Source organism: Mauremys mutica, chromosome 24 (assembly GCF_020497125.1).
Source record: "Mauremys mutica isolate MM-2020 ecotype Southern chromosome 24, ASM2049712v1, whole genome shotgun sequence".
Lineage (NCBI taxonomy): Eukaryota > Metazoa > Chordata > Testudines > Geoemydidae > Mauremys > Mauremys mutica.
The window spans coordinates 737,684-756,510 of NC_059095.1; the positions used below are offsets into that span (position 1 = coordinate 737,684).

Below are 18,827 nucleotides of genomic sequence, written 5' to 3' on the forward strand. Positions count from 1 at the left end.
AAAATCATGAGCTAAAACAGGAATTCTTCCTTTCTTGTTTCTGAGTCTTTGGGAGTAGGAGGTAATATTGTCAAGATTTATCTACCATCACAAGTACTAGGGGGTTACTTTTTTTTTATTTTAAAAGACAAGCTCAGATTCTCATATAGTAACTTGACTCCACGATCTGGGACTTTAAGGAAAAAACCCTAATTATGATGAGATTCATGTTAAAATCATGAAAGTTTACAACACTGCAGATCTTTTAAGGCTCCTGATTTCGGCCACCCTTTCCTGCAACCAGAACTTCTCCTGTGTAAGGGAGTTGTAAAGGGATGGAAGTGAGGATGAGACACTCCACCCAGGGCCGGCTCTAGGCACCAGCAAACCAAGCACGTTTTCAGGGCTGTTGTGCTCCTGTTTATTTGTTTTTGCTTTGGCAGTTGTGCTCCTGGAGGGTTTTGTGTTTTTTTTGTGCTTGGGGCGGCAGAAACCTAGAGCCGTGGTCTCAGTGAGGTGATGCTAGTCTACAGGTGAGATCAGAGTGGCTGGGAATGTGTGTGAGAGAAGGAAAGGTATAAATTCTACCTCCTTTTTCATGCAGCACGGACCTGCTTCTTGGTGCTGAGCTGCCACCTGGAGCACTAAGTGCAGTTGGTCATAGAGCAAACCCAGTGCTTACTTTGTAATGAAAGAGATGTTGCGGTTCAAGCAATTTTTTTACATTCATATCTGATGCAGCAAGCCTAGAGGTGCTGGGCTATGAACTGCCAAGCCTACAGGCACAAATCAAGCACCAAGGAAACCCAGAACCTGCTGCCCCCTCCCCAGTCCAGTGCCTCTGGCTACCCCAAATATTGCCTTTGAGGGCTGCTGCCGTCTGTCGGGGTGGGGGTGCGCTGTTTTTCACTTAATTGTAGGGTTTGTAGGAGGCTGTTGATGACAGTAGGGACCGGAAATCTGCAATGCAATGACAACAGTTGACTGGAGTGCTTTGCAGCTACCCAGTCCCCTGCCCCATAGCAGTGAAGCGGCTGCGTGGCTAATAGGGAATTGTTCTTCGTTGGCTCATATGGCCTATGTACATCCCCGCGATGGAGTCTGGGCTTCCCAGACACTTGTCTAGTAACATTTGTTACCGCCTTGTACCCACCGCTGCTGCAGAGACACCGCTACCGGGATGGGAGCAGGAGCGGGGACAGAAAACAAGAACCACCTTTGCCTTGAGAAAGGAGACGGCTCTGCAGGGGAGAGGCTGTCTCGCGCATGCGCACTAGCTGCTCGGCGCTCCTCAGGCTTTGCCCGGCATTGCCCCGTCTCTCCCCCGCAAACGCGGAAGTGAGCGGTGCCTCGGCAGGGCCTGGTAGGAGGGGCCGCCGCCGGGCTGGGAGTGATCGACCAACCGAGCCGCCGGAGTACCGCGATGGAGAGCGGGCCTTTGCCTCACTCGTTCCTCTCCCTCGGTGGGTGAGCGGGAAAGGGCTGGTGTGGGGAGCGGGGGGCTGGTTGGGGGAGGCTGGGGAAGGGCGTGGGGAGAAGGCCGGGGGTGGTTGGGGAAGGGCGTGGGGGGATTGGGGACTAGTTGGGGGGATGGGGAGGCCGGGGGTGGTTGGGGGAGGCTGGGGAAGGGCGTGGGGAGAAGGGGGGTGGGAAGGCCGGGGGTGGTTGGGGAAGGGCGTGGGGGGATTGGGGACTGGTTGGGGGGATGGGGAGGCCGGGGGCGGTTGGGGGAGGCTGGGGAAGGGCGTGGGGAGAAGGGGGGTGGGGAGGCCGGGGGTGGTTGGGGAAGGGCGTGGGGGGGTGGGGAGACCGGGGGCAGTTGGGGGAGGCTGGGGAAGGGCGTGGGGAGAAGGGGGGTGGGAAGGCCGGGGGTGGTTGGGGAAGGGCGTGGGGGGATTGGGGACTGGGTGGGGGGATGGGGAGGCCGGGGGCGGTTGGGGGAGGCTGGGGAAGGGCGTGGGGAGAAGGGGGGTGGGAAGGCCAGGGGTGGTGGGGGAAGGGCGTGGGGGGATGGGGAGGTCGGGGGCAGTTGGGAGAGGGCTTGGGGGGATTGGGGACTGGTTGGGGGGATGGGGAGGCCGGGGGTGGTTGGGGGAGGCTGGGGAAGGGCGTAGGGAGAAGGGGGGTGGGAAGGCCGGCGGTGGTTGGGGAAGGGCGTGGGGGGATTGGGGACTGGTTGGGGGGATGGGGAGGCCGGGGGCGGTTGGGGGAGGCTGGGGAAGGGCGTGGGGAGAAGGGGGGTGGGGAGGCCGGGGGTGGTTGGGGAAGGGCGTGGGGGGATGGGGAGGTCGGGGGCAGTTGGGGGAGGCTGGGGAAGGGCGTGGGGAGAAGGGGGGTGGGAAGGCCGGGGGTGGTTGGGGAAGGGCGTGGGGGGATTGGGGACTGGTTGGGGGGATGGGGAGGCCGGGGGCGGTTGGGGGAGGCTGGGGAAGGGCGTGGGGAGAAGGGGGGTGGGAAGGCCGGGGGTGGTTGGGGAAGGGCGTGGGGGGATGGGGAGGTCGGGGGCAGTTGGGAGAGGGCTTGGGGGGATTGGGGACTGGTTGGGGGCATGGGGAGGCTGGGGGTGGTTGGGAGAAGGGGGGTTGGGGGTCCTGTAGCACCCCCTGGATTGAAGTGGTTTCCTTTATATACAGGCTTTACAGTTTGGTTCAATGGTTCTAAGCACCCCCACTATACAAATTGTTCCAGTAGCCCTGGTTGGGGGGAGAAGGGGGCTGGTTTGCTCAGTGAGGGGAAGGTGCGGTTGGAAGAAGGAGTGTGGGATGGTTTGTGGAGAGGGTGGGGAGAAGGCGGTAATGCGATATAGAGTTCTTCAGATGGGAGATGCTTTGTGACGGGTAAAGGAGAACTGGAGGCTAACATGGGAAGTGTCATATGGGGATGATGGTGAGAGGAGGAGGGTCCTGAAGAGGAAGTGCAAGAGGGTGGGTTGAATCAGACCCTCTATAAATACACAAGGGGAGCTGTAGCTTTAAGCCCTCTCAGGTGGTGCAGAGCTTGGCCATGGGATTTGGGAGGTTAGTGGGAAGAAGACACATTTGGTTGCCCTAACTCCCTAGATAAGGTCCTTCAAGATTTGCTTGGGGAATCCGAACTACTTGAAACCGTTATTGGCAGTGGAGTTTGTTTTTTCCAGCTCATAGCTATTTCCTAAGCCGTTCTGGTGCCTGGGCTTTGGAAGTAAACCCAAGCACACAGGTGTGATTGTGGGTGCTCTCTGTTCCATGCTCTACAACTGAGCCAGTGAGCAGGAGGCACTACAGACCCATTTACTGAACAGGCTGCCTCAGGCCTGTAGTGATGGGCAGACTCCTACTCTGTGCTCCAGTTTTAAGAGAGAGTGCCTGTAGGTTGTACTATGCTATGCTGCTTCTAGCACCATTGCTGTGTTTAGCAGACAGGATTGCAATGTGGTTACTATTGGCACTGTGTCTTATGTCCAAAGAATGTTAAGGTCTTAAAGCTAGGAAGCATGCATTTTTTTCTAGCTTCCTGTATTTTGACTAAAAAAATGGCTAAAGACTAATATCCATATCGTAACTAGTTCCATTTGTGAGCATCGTGGGGAATTCACAATTTAGAATTTCTGGATTTGGTGAGAAATAAGCTGTGCCCACGACAGTTCTACAGTTACTTGTTTCCATCTTCCGTAAGATGGTATCAGAGGTCATGGAGGTGGTCTTAGACTTCTGACGTGATCAGCTTTTCAAGGATGATGGCATCAGTACCCTCCACACACAACACTTCAAAGTGGATTAATATCAGTTTGCCTGCTTTTCTATCTGCAAATAAGATATTTATTACAAGCATTCAGAAGGGCTCAGGGATTTCAGACCTATTACTGGGTCAACAGGAGCAGTTGTCCTAAAATTGTCATGAGGCAATCCTACATTCCAATTAGCACATGAATATTCACACACACACACCCCGCCATTGACTTCAGTAAACCTTTGGTTTCTTTATGTTGTATCTCATCAGGAACAGATTTATATAGAAAAAACTGAAGGAAAAACAAGATGGCTGTGTTTATAATTCTCCACAAGCTGTGAACTTAGTGGAGAGGGGTATATATACTTATTTGCCTAAAAAGATTCTTCTTCAAAAGTTTTGACTTTTTTCCCTTTATAGTTGCATGATGCTATTATCCAGAATTTATATAAAATAGCACATCTAAAAATGCAAAGTTTTAACATTTCCTTGCCTTGAGAAAAGGAGTAAATTCAGTCACTCTAATGGGGTGTGACATATACGACAGCATATTACATCTGGTTGCAGTATACCTGAATGATAAATAGACTTTAATAAAAGCAATTGTTACTTCATTTCAGTTTATTAGCTCTTTTGTTGTTATGCTTACACTGTAATCCATGTTAATCTCTGACATTCCGTTGACGCTGGCAGTGTGCTCTAGAAGACTGAACTGGGATTCAAGAGACCTGGGTTCTTTTCCCAGTTCTGTGTTCGGCCTGATGGGTAACCTTGGGAAAGTCACTTCCCGTCTCTGTGCCTCAGTTCAACCATCTGTAAATGACTGGCCACCTTTCTGAGCTGTATTGATGGATAGTACTATAGAAGAGTAGGTAGTGGTGGTGGTGGTATTAATCACCATCCTGTATTTAAATACTTTCCTTTTTCAGTAGTCATTCACTTCTGTACTTTACCCCAATGAACTTCGGTGTTGGAATGGGTGATTCCCATTGGAGTCAATGTGGGAGCTTTTTTTTCCCCCCAAGCAGCTATTGTGCCATTGCTGCACCAGTGTTCTCCCTTCTTCTCCCATTCCCCAAACCCAGGGAAACACCTACATTTTAAGTGTTGGTGCCCAGGCTTACTCCCAAGCGTGGGAGAGCCCACAGTTCTATGTACTAGAATTTTTCTGCTTAGCTTCCTTGCTGTATCAAGTTGAACCGTGCTCTCTTGCTATACTTGAGAATGACTGACTGGCTTAATAAAGAGCGTTTTCCAGAAGTTGACTCAGTTATGCTGTACGTCAGTGAAATGGGGCAGCCCAAAAACTCAGATGTTCTAGCCAGCATAGGAATAGGGGAGTTCTTAGGTCTCTGTTCCAGTTTTGCTATGGAACTTAAAATGCTCGTAGGGCTGAATAATTTAGAAACTGTAAATGCAGCTGATGAAAAATTTAAATGAGACCTATCCATAATTGAATCTTCGTACAAACGGCGCTTTCTGACAAATAGTGATTCAGGCACTAGACTTGTTGAACAATCTGATGTATGAATAAATTGTTTGTCTGACTCATATACTTATAACCCAAGTCTGCCCAGCTTAAAAATGACCTGTTAGTTGGAAGGACAAATGTCTTGTTTCTCATATCTTAAGAATTCAGAAAGAAAAAACCCTTAAATATGTAATCTTGGTTGTCTCAACTCTTGAAAACTTTTAACTGATTTTATTTAAAGATCCCAGGATTTGGTACTTGTTCTTACACATTTATGGTGTGGAAAGTGTGTGTAATTTTTAAATACCATGCTAAGAATTTCTACAGATACATTGCTTATATCCCAAATATAAGGTGTCCTCAGCTTTAAATCCCAAATACAAAATATTTCTCTTTAAAATTGATTTGGTATTCCATACTTCAGTACTAACAGTGAGAACTGGCATTTATTCTATCTGATTTAAGGTATAGTTGATTGATCAGTTTATATATAAACATCAAAGTATTCTCATTGCCATTATACAAAATATATATATATATATATATATATATATATATATATTGCATCTCTAGGGACTTAAAGATTGTAAAAAGTGCCTCTGAATAGATATTGTTTGATTTATTTTTAACTAGACATTTCAAATCAGTGTAGAATTCCTTTCTAGCATTTAGCTATGATCTTAAAAATAGTTTAATATTTTTACACTGTTAAAATGGGGGTAAAAGAGGAACCGCTGGCTATATATGGAGGCAACTTTAATTTAAGAACAATGTCTAGTACTATTCCAATAGGTCATTTGTATGTGTGATCCTCATGTGTGGAGGAGATGCATCTTACCTATGGTGCAGGGTGGTAAAAAATAAGCGTCCATTTGAAGTAGACTTGGGCACTGTATTCCTCAGGTGCCATGAACTTTAGCTGCAAGAACTGTGCTTCAAGGCCTGATTCTACCAATCCTCAATTTGCAAATACAAGCATTAAAAAAAAAAGTAGATTGAAAACTTCCCAGAAATCCCCTGTCTCAAGCAGAGAGAGCGCCCCAGGCATTGTATTTAAAATTCTTCCTTGTATAAAAAACTAATGAAATAATAATGGGTGGCACATCCGTGAAAGGATTAGCAGAACCTCTTTGTTTTGATCTTTGACTTTACCTGCCTTGTCTCTGAGGTCAGTTTCTCTTGTTTTGTTTACTGATTACATCAAGTGCCTTTTTAATAATGAAGTGGAGCATGTAGAGTTGGATTTACCTGGGCTTTATTATGATACCGTATACAATATTGAGCTTCAATTGGTAACATGGTGGAGATCTTTGCAGATATAATATGCTCTACTACTTTAAAGAGCAATGGTCTTTAGCCGCACAGTGTTTGTAAAGCTGTTTCAGATATGCCTAGATTATGGTATGGCTCAATAAATTATTTTTAAACCCACATAAAATGTAGAGATAAAGTACCTTAAGTGAATTCTCATGGGTGTAATTATAGTACCCAGCACAATGGGGACCCAGCCTCCTTCAGGAAAATAGGCCCTAACAGAGTACTATACCTCTACCTTGATACAACGCTGTCCTTGGGAGCCAAATAATCTTACCATGTTATATTGAACTTGCTTTGATCCACCGGAGTGCGCAACCCCCGCCCCCCAGCACCGCTTTACCGCGTTATATCCGAATTCGTGTTATATCGGGTGGCATTATATCGAGGTAGTGGTGTACTACTAATCGAATGAAGAACTGGGGGAGAGTCAACATGGCTTTTGTAAAGGGAAATCCTACCCCACCAATCTATTAGAATTCTTTGAGGGGGGCCAACAAGCATGTGGACCAAGTGATCCAGTGGGTGTAATGTACTTGGACTTTCAGAAAATCTTTGACAAGATCCCTCACTGACTCTTAAGCAAAGTAGGCAGTCATAGGATAAGAAGGAAGGTCCTCTCATGGATCAATAACCGGTTAAAAGATAAGAAACAAAGGGTAGGAATAAATGGTCAGTTTTCATAGTGGAGAGGTAAATAGCAGGATCCCCCAGGGACCTATACTGGGACCAGTGCTATTCAACATATTCATAAATGATCTGGAAAAATAGGTAGAGTGAGATGGCAAAGTTTGCAGATGATAAAAAAAATCATTCAGATCCAAAGCTGACTGCGAATAGTTACAAAAGGATCTCACAAAACTGGATGACTGAGCAACAAAATGGCAGATGACATTCAATGTTGATAAATGCAAAGTAATGCACGTTGGAAAGCATAATCCCAATTATACAAAATGATGGTGGCTAAATTATCTGTTACCACTCAAGAAACAGTGGGTAGTTCTCTGAAAACATCTGATCAATGTTCAGCAGCAGCAGTCCAAAAAGTTAACAATATTAGTAACAATTAGGAAGGGAATAGATAATAAGACAGATAATGCCATGATGTCACTATATAAATCCATGATATACCCACACCTTGAACACTGCATGTAGTATTCGTCACCCCAGCTCAAAAAAGATACATTCGAATTGGAAAAGGTACAGAGAAGGGCAACAAAAATGATTAAGGCTGTGGAACAGCTTCCATATGAGGAGAGATTAAAAAGACTGTGACTGTTCAGCTTGGAAAAGAGACAACTGAAAGGAGATATGATAGAGATCTTTAAAATCATGAATGGTATGGGGAAGAGTTATTTACCCCTTCACATAACACAAGAACCAGGGGTCACCCAATAAAATTAATAGGCAGCAGGTTTAAAACAAACATAAAGAAGTACTTCTTCACACAGTGCATAGTCAACCTGTGGAACTAGTTGACGGGATGTTGTGAAGGTCAAAAATATAACTGGGTTCAAAAAATAACTAGGTGAGTTCATGGAGGATAGGTCCATCAATGGCTATTAGCCAAGATGGTCAGGGACACAACCCCATGCTGTTCTTATGACTCTGACTGCCAGAAGCTGGGTCCAGACGACAGGGGGTGGATCACTCAATAATTGCCCTGTTGTGTTCATTCTCTCTAAATCATCTGACACCTGCCACTGTCAGAAAACAGGATACTGTTCTAGATGGACCTTTGTTTCTGACACAGTATGGCCATTCTTATGTTCTTAAGAAAATCACCAGGTAAGACAACATTAACATCCAGGCCACCTTCGTTCATGCACTTTGCCACACAATCCTCATGGTATCCAAACAAGCTCTGACTCTGCCTCCACAGCTAAGTCCATTTCATTTCCGCCATACAGCCACACACATCATATTCCTCTCAATCTCACTTAATAAGCACCATAGCCGTAACTCTGACATCAGATTAATTTAGGTAATAATGCATTATAGGCTTTTGAAGTAAAATTATGTCAAGTAGAGCATCTTAATTTTGCTGAGTTCAGAACTAAGCTGTGCATCAAAGGAATTGGATGTGTGCATTGTATGTGATTGATTTGTAGGGACTTTGGGGCCTGGGCAGAGTGGGGCTGTGATGCAGGGGCTTGAGGGGTGGTAAGGAGCAGAGGAGGTAGTTGAGAGGGTGCGGAATACCTCTTCTACCTTATGCAGTACTGAGCAGCAAAGCTGAGGTTAGAGCGGGGATAGGGTGAGGTAAGGAGCATGCTTGCTCCCTTTTTCCCTGCAGCCTCCCCTACTATATTCCAGCTTGTTCTGTGATAGGAAGCCCATGGCAAAGACACTTTGTCCCTTGGTTTCCATAACCTTTAGCCATCAAAAACCAATCTTTGATGGTGTTTGATTCAGGATTAACTAATGTGGGAAATTACAAGTCTAAGAGCATTAAAATAGTTATAGTGAATCCAATAAAATCTTACATTTGCATGTAAAATATCCAGAAAGAAGGATTTCAAGTTGCTTAGACTTCTCAGTCTGCAGCTGATTGTAATATGAAAATTTTCAAGAGAATTCAAGTTCGTTTTTATTGAAAGAAGTGGTACATGTTTGGGAAGCTCAGGGTTAATTTTAGGGATTTAAACCTTGCTTTAAGTGGAAAAGCTCAGTGCAGCCTTGGAGTTGTTGGGGCACCTCTATAATATCCTCTCTTATGGGAGATGGAGAATTTCTCCTTTTCAGTTTAAGAAACCGTGCTGCTGTCATAGTCAATAACTGTATGTTTATGAAGCAAAGAAATAATTGAAAATTGGTGTTTCACATTACTCAGGGACACTAGTATCTTGTAAAGTCTGTGGTAACTGTATTTGACTTTGGAGATCAGGCACGTATTGTTGCTATTTTCATGTTGAAAAATACATAACAATGAACACTGCCAAAATAAAATCATGCATCTTTGAAACTGTATAGTATGAGTAAGCCCCTTTGTTTTCAGTTTAAACTGATTTTTACAAGAAAAAATCCCGGGTTTTACAAAAAGCATTATTCTCTTTTTCTGATTTTTCACCCTACTTTTGTATCATTCAAATATATAAAAAATAACTTGTTATTGGGAAAATACAGCACATTAAATGAGATATATGTATTCAGATGATACATTAGTCTGTGTGGATATGCAAAGCTGCCAGTTGAAGTAAGGCTATGTAGTAGTCTAGAAGATACACACAATAAACAAACAGGCATGCATGCAAGCTCTGAAGTGCGTACACATCTTACTCCTGGGGAAATTCTGTGCCTAAAAATTATGCACACATTATTTTAAAATTCTCCATATTTATCAAAATAACGCAATATAGTCATGCTGGTTTCAATTATTTTGGTAATATATTTAAATTACAATACAATGGATGGAGAATGGGAGTGGGGTGCACTGGAGAAAATTCCCAACTCCCCCTTACCTAATAGTAATGTAGCTAGGTTTGACCCTTTAGTTCTAGTTATTAGTCAACAAATATATGCAGCCATATGCTCAGTGTTACATCATAGGCAATTGAAGAGCAGGTGATGGCTGGGGAATCAAACTCACAATTTATATTGGCTACTGACCATCTCCAGAAAAGTTGGTAGCAAGCAGCTGATAGAACACATTTTGATAGGAATTTTTTTCAGTCAAAAAATTTAGTTCAGTTCTAACCACTAAAGCACCGTAAGCATTTATAAGGCCATACTGTCCTTTACACCACTCTGGCAATGTAAAGGAGCCTTAAAACTTTTACACCTGTTTTATACTCCTTGGGGAATTCACAAAGACAATGGGAACAATTCACTAAGCAGGCATGCTGCTATGTTTTCTCTGCCTGAGGGGACAGAGCCTGCCCATGCCTACCTGCTCAGAAACACCCTGATGCCCTGCCCCTCCATGCCACCTGTGCTGCAATAGCAAACGAGAGCGACAGAGTGCCTCACACACACGACTGCCCAGACCCACCCCCCCAAGCAGTGATCTACATCTCTTCTGGTTGTTCTAGGTGCCCAAACCGACCTGCCTGCACTGCCGGGGAGGGGCGCATGACCACTCTTGTGGCTTCCCTTTGTTCCCCATCAGAATTAATTTTTCTGTAGGGAAACAAAGAAATCTGCGGGGAACATGAATTATGCGCACATGCAGTGATGCAGAATTCCCCCAGAAGTAGCATCTGAACATACTGATTAATCTCATGCCCACCACGTACACATTTCAAGCTGTTAGCTGGCAACGGTTTAAATATTTGACATACTAAAATGGGAAGAAAACAAAAATCTGTATCAGAACACAAGGCAGTATTTGAAAGTTTAAAAAAAACAAAAACAGGAGGAGAGGATGAAGTTGAGTGTATGCACTGCAAATGGCCCAATTATTAAATGTAAATATTTATAGGCTAATAGTTCTAAGTCTACAATAGTAAACTGTTTATTCAAATGAAAAGTTTCATTTGTGGATTAGAGACACATTGTTTTCTTAAACTCCGAGGTGGCATTATGTTTTGTGTTTTGTTTTAGTTCTGCATCAACCACATTGAATTCCATTCATCAAAGCATTAATCTACTGAATACTTTCCCCCCTGTCCTTCCGTCCACTAAAATAAACCCAGAAAAATTAAAAAAATTTTGCACTGATTTTCCCCCGTTTTTGTTGTTGTTGTAAATAAATACAGATAAATTCCTGGGGAAAAAAATAAATAAAATAAAACTTGAAAACTAAGGGCCCTAAGTATGAGGCAGTCCAAGTGTACATGAAAATGGAAAGAACTGAAATATATGAATAGTTCTTCCTGCACATTTTTGTTGTAATGGTAGCTTTCCCTTTTTAGCTTCAGTATGATTCACTGGATAAATATGCAGCTTCAAATTATGGCCTTATTTAAACTAAACAGCTACCCTGTACTGGTTGAGGCACTGTCCTGTTTTCCAATAGCTTACCAGATAGTAAAATAGAGTGTGTTCTTATGTACTTTACAAAATGTAATTGATATTATTGTGGCTCAAGAACAGTTTGAAACTATCTACAGAATTAGTCATTAAAATTGGCTTGTTAGCCTAGTTTCCCAACTCCAATGTCTTCCTCTTCACATTTTCTGTCTGTGCAAGAAGAGAATTTAAAAAGTTCGTGCTAATCACTTGGTAAAATTAAAGCATGTTGCTTCCCCTCTCCTCCATCCAAAGAAAATGATTGGTGTTCTGGGATGTTGCTCTTCTCCAATGATGTAAATGGCAGCTACTCCCGTCTTCTGCGATGGAGTTTATGAAATGCTCTCATGTTGAATAGGTTATTGTTTGGGAAATCTTCAGTATACTCAGTGCTGAGCAATTTGCATGTACTTAGCATAAAAATGAATATTGGCATAAGCAGTGATCCTTAACAGACTGATTATATTAGTGCTACTTGTAAGTATTCTGTTAATATTCTGTATATTATATAGTCAGAAGGGGAGAGTAATGAAAACTGAAACAGAAAAAAGAATAGATTTTGCTATTTTGTTGCTTTCCCTCTTCCAGGCTGGCAGGTATCCTTGCTCCAGACAAGTTGGTCAGAGAAAGGGGATCTATAATTTTGGCTTCAGTTTACCTGTCTTGCCCTATTGTTCCAGATTACATTTGCCTCCAATCTCAGCAGTCACATCAATTTGGCTTGCTGAAGCCTGAAAATACTTTCTCAAAATATTGGAAGAGGAGATAGAGATGATGCAAGTGCAGCATATAGAATAGTACTTCAGGTTGCGATAAGATAGTGACCTGTGCTTTGTGAACTCCTTTGCAGCACACTGATCCCATGTAGTTGTTCCTCTATTCATGTCTGCAGAGGTAACAGAGTCTGGTGGACTGGAATCCAGATCTGGGAGTCAAGAACTCCTTAGTTCTAACCTTGTCTTAGCCAGTGACCTGCTGCGATCACAGCCAAGTCACTTAATTATCTCTGTATAAGTTTCCTCCTCTGTAAGATGAGGGAAATACCTGCCATATAGCTTTGTGAGGATTAATAGTTTTTGTACAGTGTTTTAAAGATGAGGGGCTAAGTGCCATTTAAATTATTAGTTTTTAATGCGGCAAGGTTCTATTTGTATTAATACAACTATAAAAGGGAAGTAAACAAGAATGACTGAAGCCAGTTGTTGGCTCATGATGTCAGTGTGCATTGCCCACTAGCTAAATTTTCAGACAAGCATCTTTCATGCTCTCTCCCATGCTGCCTCTCAGACTTGTGAGGTGCTCCCTGTAAACATCCACAAAGCTACCTCTTTATTCTCCTTCAAATCATTCCTTAAAACTCTCCTGTTCTGTGACAGTGCTGCTGCTGGTGTGCAGAAGCCCTGCCTGTCATGATGACCAATATTGTCTCATTGTTTTCTTGTACTCCCTATCTGTCTGTATCCATCCGTTGTCTCTTGTCATATACTTAGATTTTAAGCTCTTTGGGACAAGGACTTTTTGTTCTGTTTGTTCAGCACCTAGTACTATGGGATCCTGATTCATGACTAGGGCTCCTCAGGTGCTACTGTAATACAAATAATAAAAAATAACATTGCTTGGGTCATATGATAAATGTCCTACTTTAAATCAATAAGGAAATCAAGAGAGGCGGAAGAAGATAATTTTGTCTGAAGGTCTATGGTTTGGTTTCTTTTGTATCAGCCTAGAGATCTAGTAATTCTCCAGTAGTACATCATGAATTCACTTCTGTAATGTACTCTACTCGCTCTAGCAGACTGCTTAGGCATACTATTTCCTTCTGAAATTCCAGTAATAGTCTGTGACAACAAACATTCATCTTAAGAGTCTAATTTTCTTCTGTGTCCAATGTCTCTGCTACAGCTGACCTCAGTTTTGTGTATCGTTTAGGGACCTGTTTACACTGAAGCGCTAAGTGTCTGAACCAGCTAATAAAACTGTTATAAGCAAATTCAGCACAATTTTTAAATATGGTTTGCCTGACCAGCATTGACTAGTTTCTACCTAGTCTAGAGCATGTTCCAAAAGGTTATTTCCTCAGCCACACTGCCCAGACCAGTATTTTAAAACCTCAGACAGTCCCCTCCCACCACTATGCAGAAAAGGCCTATCTGCTTGGGCAGTCCTTGGACCTGTCATTAAGCAAAATATGAAAAAAGGCCCACCAACCCCCTTGCTGGGTCCAGCAGGGCTCTAGGGTATATCTAATCTTGGCTTGAGGCCTAGTTTAGTTGAAATGTTTGATTTCTCCTGTTTGAGTGATTTTAAATGTTTATCCCAAGAGAAGTGTATTTCTGCCTCTAGGTCAGGGGTTCTCAGACTGGGGGTTGGGACCCCTCAGGGGGTCGTGAGGTTATTACATGGGGGGTCACGAGCTGTCAGCCTCTACCCCAAACCCTGCTTTGCCTCCAGCATTTATAATGGTGTTAAATATATAAAAAAGTGTTTTTAATTTATAAGGGGAAGGGGGTCGCCCTCAGAGGCTTGCTGTGTGAAGAGGTCACCAGTACAAAAGTTTGAGAATCACTGCTCTAGGTTATGATTTCATATTGTTTTTGAACCTGAAGGCAGAGAAGCCCTCAGTTCACTACCAGCCAAATCATGGCCTTGAGCTGTTGGGGTGAATAGCGGAGGCATCTTCAGCTGGGATTTGTAAGCAGATTGATGGGTAGAACAGTAGATATTTACATCTTATTTTGTTGAATGCCTGTTGCTTCACAGAACATCCATGTTCATTTCTGCTTTGCTTTTGAAGATTTCATGAGACCACTTTTAGCTCTTTTTAAAGGATACTGTCAAGGTAATTAGGCCTAATAATTGATATGCTTTAAAGTTTCTAATTTTATGACACTGGGCTGAGGTCCTCCTTCTGTTTATATTTGAAGTGGATTATTGCAATGTTGCATTTCAGACTACTCCAAAGTGAACTTTAACATTTTAGTTTTAATGGTTTTGGTCACTTCATGCAAAGTAATTATTGAATAATTTAATCTGGATTTTTCAAAGGCAAATCAATTCCAAAGGAATTCATTGAAAGCTGGGTACCCAATTTCCTTAGAGTCCCATAAAAATCCCAGCCTTTAACATTAAAATAACCTTTAACACCAATATTAAACAACTCTCTAAATATTTTACATGAGGTGGCTGTTCCACAAGGAGGAAGAGGGCCTCTGAAAATTCAACAGTGTTAAAATAAAGCAAACCGCATCTGGATTTCGTATTTAGTTGAAGTGAAGCAACCATTATAGTGACTCTTCCTATTTTCTCTGTCTGTGAATGTATGTAGTAATCATGTTGCAGCAAGTTCTTTTCACTGAAGACTCCGTGCCCTAGACCATCCCAGCAAGGAAACAGAACTCCCTTGTCTGTTTGATGTCCCCCAAAGCAGATTCCTGTGATGACTGCATGTACTGCAGATCTGTGTCTAGCATAAATACTTGCAGGTTGATGTCTACCATCTGCATGTTGCTTTGTCAGTGATCAGCCTTCCCCAGAATAAGAAATATTTCTTTTTCCTGTTTCTCAGTCTTGGAAATCTCCTGAGCTCAGACCACCAGCTGTCCCCTAAACAAGCAGTATTTCATGTTATAATGGGCCTCTTGTCTTCCATGAACAGAGCTGAGGCTATTAGTGTTCCATTTCCCCCAGCAGATATCCAAGACTGTAGTTTTGGAAACTCTGATGGATGAGTGAAAAATGTACCAGACAACCTTTATATTAGCTAGTAGAGGAGGTTAGGTGGGCTTTATCAACAAGGTCAGTGCCTAGGTAAGAAAAGCAGCCTCCAACCCTTCAGCAGCTGGGAAGTAGAAGGCTTCTGAGGTTTCTATGGGAATGCTGCCTCTGGACTCTGCTTGGGTCCATCTTTCATACCAGTCTCTGGCTAGTAAGTGTCTGAATCTTCTCGCTGCTGGAAGAGAGGAGGAATTCTGTGATTGGGGAGGGTCTAAGCTACTCTACTTTTTCCCAATGACTGCCTGGCTGAGGAGAGAAGGTTAAGTGGTCTTTATCACTCTTCATCTTCTGTAGCTTCAGTGGTTTTTTCGATCCTCTTTTCCATGAATAATTCCAGGGTCCCTTCCACTGCTTTTAGCTTTCCCAAGCAGCAGTAAGGTGAAATTCTGATTGTTGATAGTGTCACTGCTGACTGGGGTTCTGAATAGCAGTGGTGAAAGGAGCTGAGTCTTGTAAATTTTACTTTGCTGTTGCTTGGCAAAGCTTCTCCCTCTGACATAGCTACTGCCTCAGGGAGGGCGGATTAACTATGCTGACAGGAGAGCTCTCTCCCGTCAGTCTAGAGCATCTTCATTAAAGTGCTACAGTGGTGCAGCTGCTCCAGTACAGCTGCGCCGATAAAACATTTTAAGTGTGGACTTGCTCTTATATCACCCTTTAACCTTTGTGGTTGAGTGTCTGCTACAAGTCAAAAATCAGTGATAATTATAGATTTAAGAAATGGATGGGATTTCCTGAGTCGTCTGATCCAACCGCCTGTGTGAGTGTCACAACGAGCCTCTTAAAAGTGAAAGATCAACTTAATTTTTATGCAGCTTAAGGAACCATTCTGAAAGGGATCATGTGGATTAACTAGAGAAGTGCCATTATTTGTCCCACTGTTTGTAGTTCATTCTTCCTCCCAGTTGATAAGGATGAACTGAAAACAATCTAAGAAACTTGCATAACAGAAAATGTTTCAGAAACTCTTGCTTCTACACAGAATTGCTTAGAAATGAAGTTCTCCATTTTTAGATTATGTTCAGGAGTGGCAGAACTGTCATGTGCTTCTCTGGAGTGATTCATTGACCGACCGCCTGTGGTGGAAATGCCAACAAAAGAATGTTTCCAACTCTCTGTGGATCTTATTTGTGGAACCCTTTGACCTAATATTGTCTGCCATTGAAAATGATTGCATGTTAATTTGTAACTTGTATTGACTTTTGTACTGTGTTTTGATTTAATTTGTGACTTGTATTTGGGTCACTTGTTCAAGTAGCATCCTCTGAGTATACTGTAATAGAGCACCTTAAATTGAAGAGAGCAAAGATAGAGCTCCATTGTCCATCTGCCTAAGCTGTAAGATTTCCCTTAGGAAACTGCTCTCCAGATAAGTTAATAATAGAGCTAATTGAACTCAGTGTACCACAGTCACAATGGTTTGCACTTGTAGTGTGACTACCCGTGGAACTAACTAGATGGCAGTTGAATGCCTGGTGAAGCACCACACTGAGCGAAGGATAGTGATTCAGAGTGGATTGCAGATCAAAGAGGAGTAGAGACCAGCATCTTTTAAAACTCTCTACCCCCACGAGACTGAAGCTCAATTGCAGGGATCCAGTAGGAGTTGAGGAGGGGACATCAAGGTAATGGGAATCAATGACAGTACAGGAGCTTCATGCATGAGGAGCTTGAAAGCAAATGGAAGGAGAGAGATGAAGCAATAGTTGGAAAGACAAGGGTAAAGGAATGTATAGGGGGTTCTTTAGGTATGGAATGAGAGTTGTGAATCCCAGACGAGCTCGTTACAAAATCGTAACTGAAATGTGCTACAATTTAGACTAATTTTAGTTTTCTCTTCCTCCCATAGGAGGTGAAAAGCAAAAATACACTGTGGGGCATTAAGGGTGTGGTTGTTGATTGATAGTAATGAAATTAACTCTAAATTGTGTGTCTTCTCAGTAATTGCCGTGTGTTTTATGAAAGAAATAGCCACTGTGTTACTGTGCTTATGTGAGGAGAGATCTACCTGAGAAAATGCAGGCTGGAAGGAACAGCTTGTGAAACCCAGATGCTCAAACTCTTTCCATCCCAACCTCTTCCATCTGAGTCTCAGTCATAAAGCAAGCCTTTCCAATGAGCGATCATAAGTAAAAATGGGCAGTTTGTTTGAAATAACATCACTGATGTTCAGGAAAACACCTTACTTTCCATAAATTTGCCCGTGTAATAACTTCATCTTATATTTCAGATTTTTTTTATTTTTTGGCTCAGTTGCTTTTGTATTTCAGGGAAACCGGCTGGACAGGATACCTTTTAACATCTAACTGTCTTCACTCTCCTTTTGCAGATAATGGGCATTGAGCAACAAGCTGGGGCGGTATGCTGAAGTTAGGTTGGGGGCAGAATGAGTTTAAAAGATGCTGGCAGTGCAGTTTGCCAGGAGAAGGCGGCCTATAATCTTCATATTTACCCCCAACTCTCGACAGAAAGCACCACCTGCTGCAGAGTGACTGCAACTAAGGACAGCACCACTTCAGATGTAATCAAGGATGTGATACAAATTTTGGACTTGGATGTCTCAAAGCATTATGTGCTTGTGGAGGTGAAAGAATCGGGAGGTGAAGAATGGGTACTTGATTTGAATGACTCTCCTGTTCATAGGGTTTTGCTTTGGCCCCGCCGTGCTCAGGATGAGCATCCACAAAACGATGGGTACTACTTTCTTTTGCAAGAGAGGGACACTGATGGGACCATCAAATATGTCCATATGCAATTGGTGTCCCAGGAGAAGGACGCTCGGCGATTGGTTGAAAGGGGTTTTCTTCCATGGCATCAGGAAAACTTTGATGACTTATGCAATCTCTCCAATTTAACAGAAACAACACTCCTAGAGAATCTCAAACGCCGCTTTCTAAAACACAAGATTTATACGTATGCAGGAAGCATTCTGATTGCCATCAACCCCTTCAAATTCTTGCCCATTTATAACCCCAAATATGTCAAGATGTACGAAAATCACCAACTTGGGAAGTTGGAGCCCCATATTTTTGCCATAGCTGATGTGGCTTATCACACAATGCTTAAAAAACATGTCAACCAGTGTATAGTCATTTCAGGTGAAAGTGGATCTGGAAAAACTCAAAGTACAAACTTTTTAATTCATTGTTTCACCGCACTGAGTCAGAAGGGGTACGCGAGTGGTGTGGAGAGAACTATTCTGGGAGCTGGACCAGTACTGGAGGTAAACTTAGGCCAAAATTTTTCTTTGCACAAATAACTTCTTAAAAACTTTCTGAATAATTGCTGGTATGTGTCATTTTTAGGGAAGATTTTGAAGGCCTTTCTCTTGCAGAGGCATTGAAAATCTAAGTCTGTGTTGGTCTGCTACTTTGAAGACAGATTTTTAAATTATTTTTGTTTTTAATCTCTACAGTTTCCTTGCAACTAACTTTCTGCATAGATAAAATAGACCATTTACTCCTCTTTTGAAATAGTCTATTTCTCTATTTTGCCTTTGCAAGTCACATTCTCATCTTCAAATATGTCAATTTTGATTGGTTATATTTTCACAGCCAGAGCTCAGTGTGCTGGAGTGAAGGATTCATTGAGTGTCTCTCATTAGAACACTGTCAGTATTTGAATCTAGGAT

The 18,827-nt window shown here is 42.9% G+C and overlaps 1 protein-coding gene across 1 annotated transcript in view; it reads left to right on the plus strand.

The window, feature by feature from the left end:
* Positions 1–1,310: 1,310 nt before the first annotated feature.
* Positions 1,311–18,827, plus strand: part of MYO9B (myosin IXB) — an 80,751-nt gene continuing 63,234 nt past the window's right edge. Inside the window, exons 1-2 of the mRNA XM_044998515.1 lie at positions 1,311–1,442; positions 17,526–18,419. Of these exons, the coding sequence (XP_044854450.1) occupies positions 17,583–18,419 (837 nt within the window). The 5' untranslated portion in view covers positions 1,311–1,442; positions 17,526–17,582. The remainder of the gene's footprint in view (positions 1,443–17,525; positions 18,420–18,827) is intronic.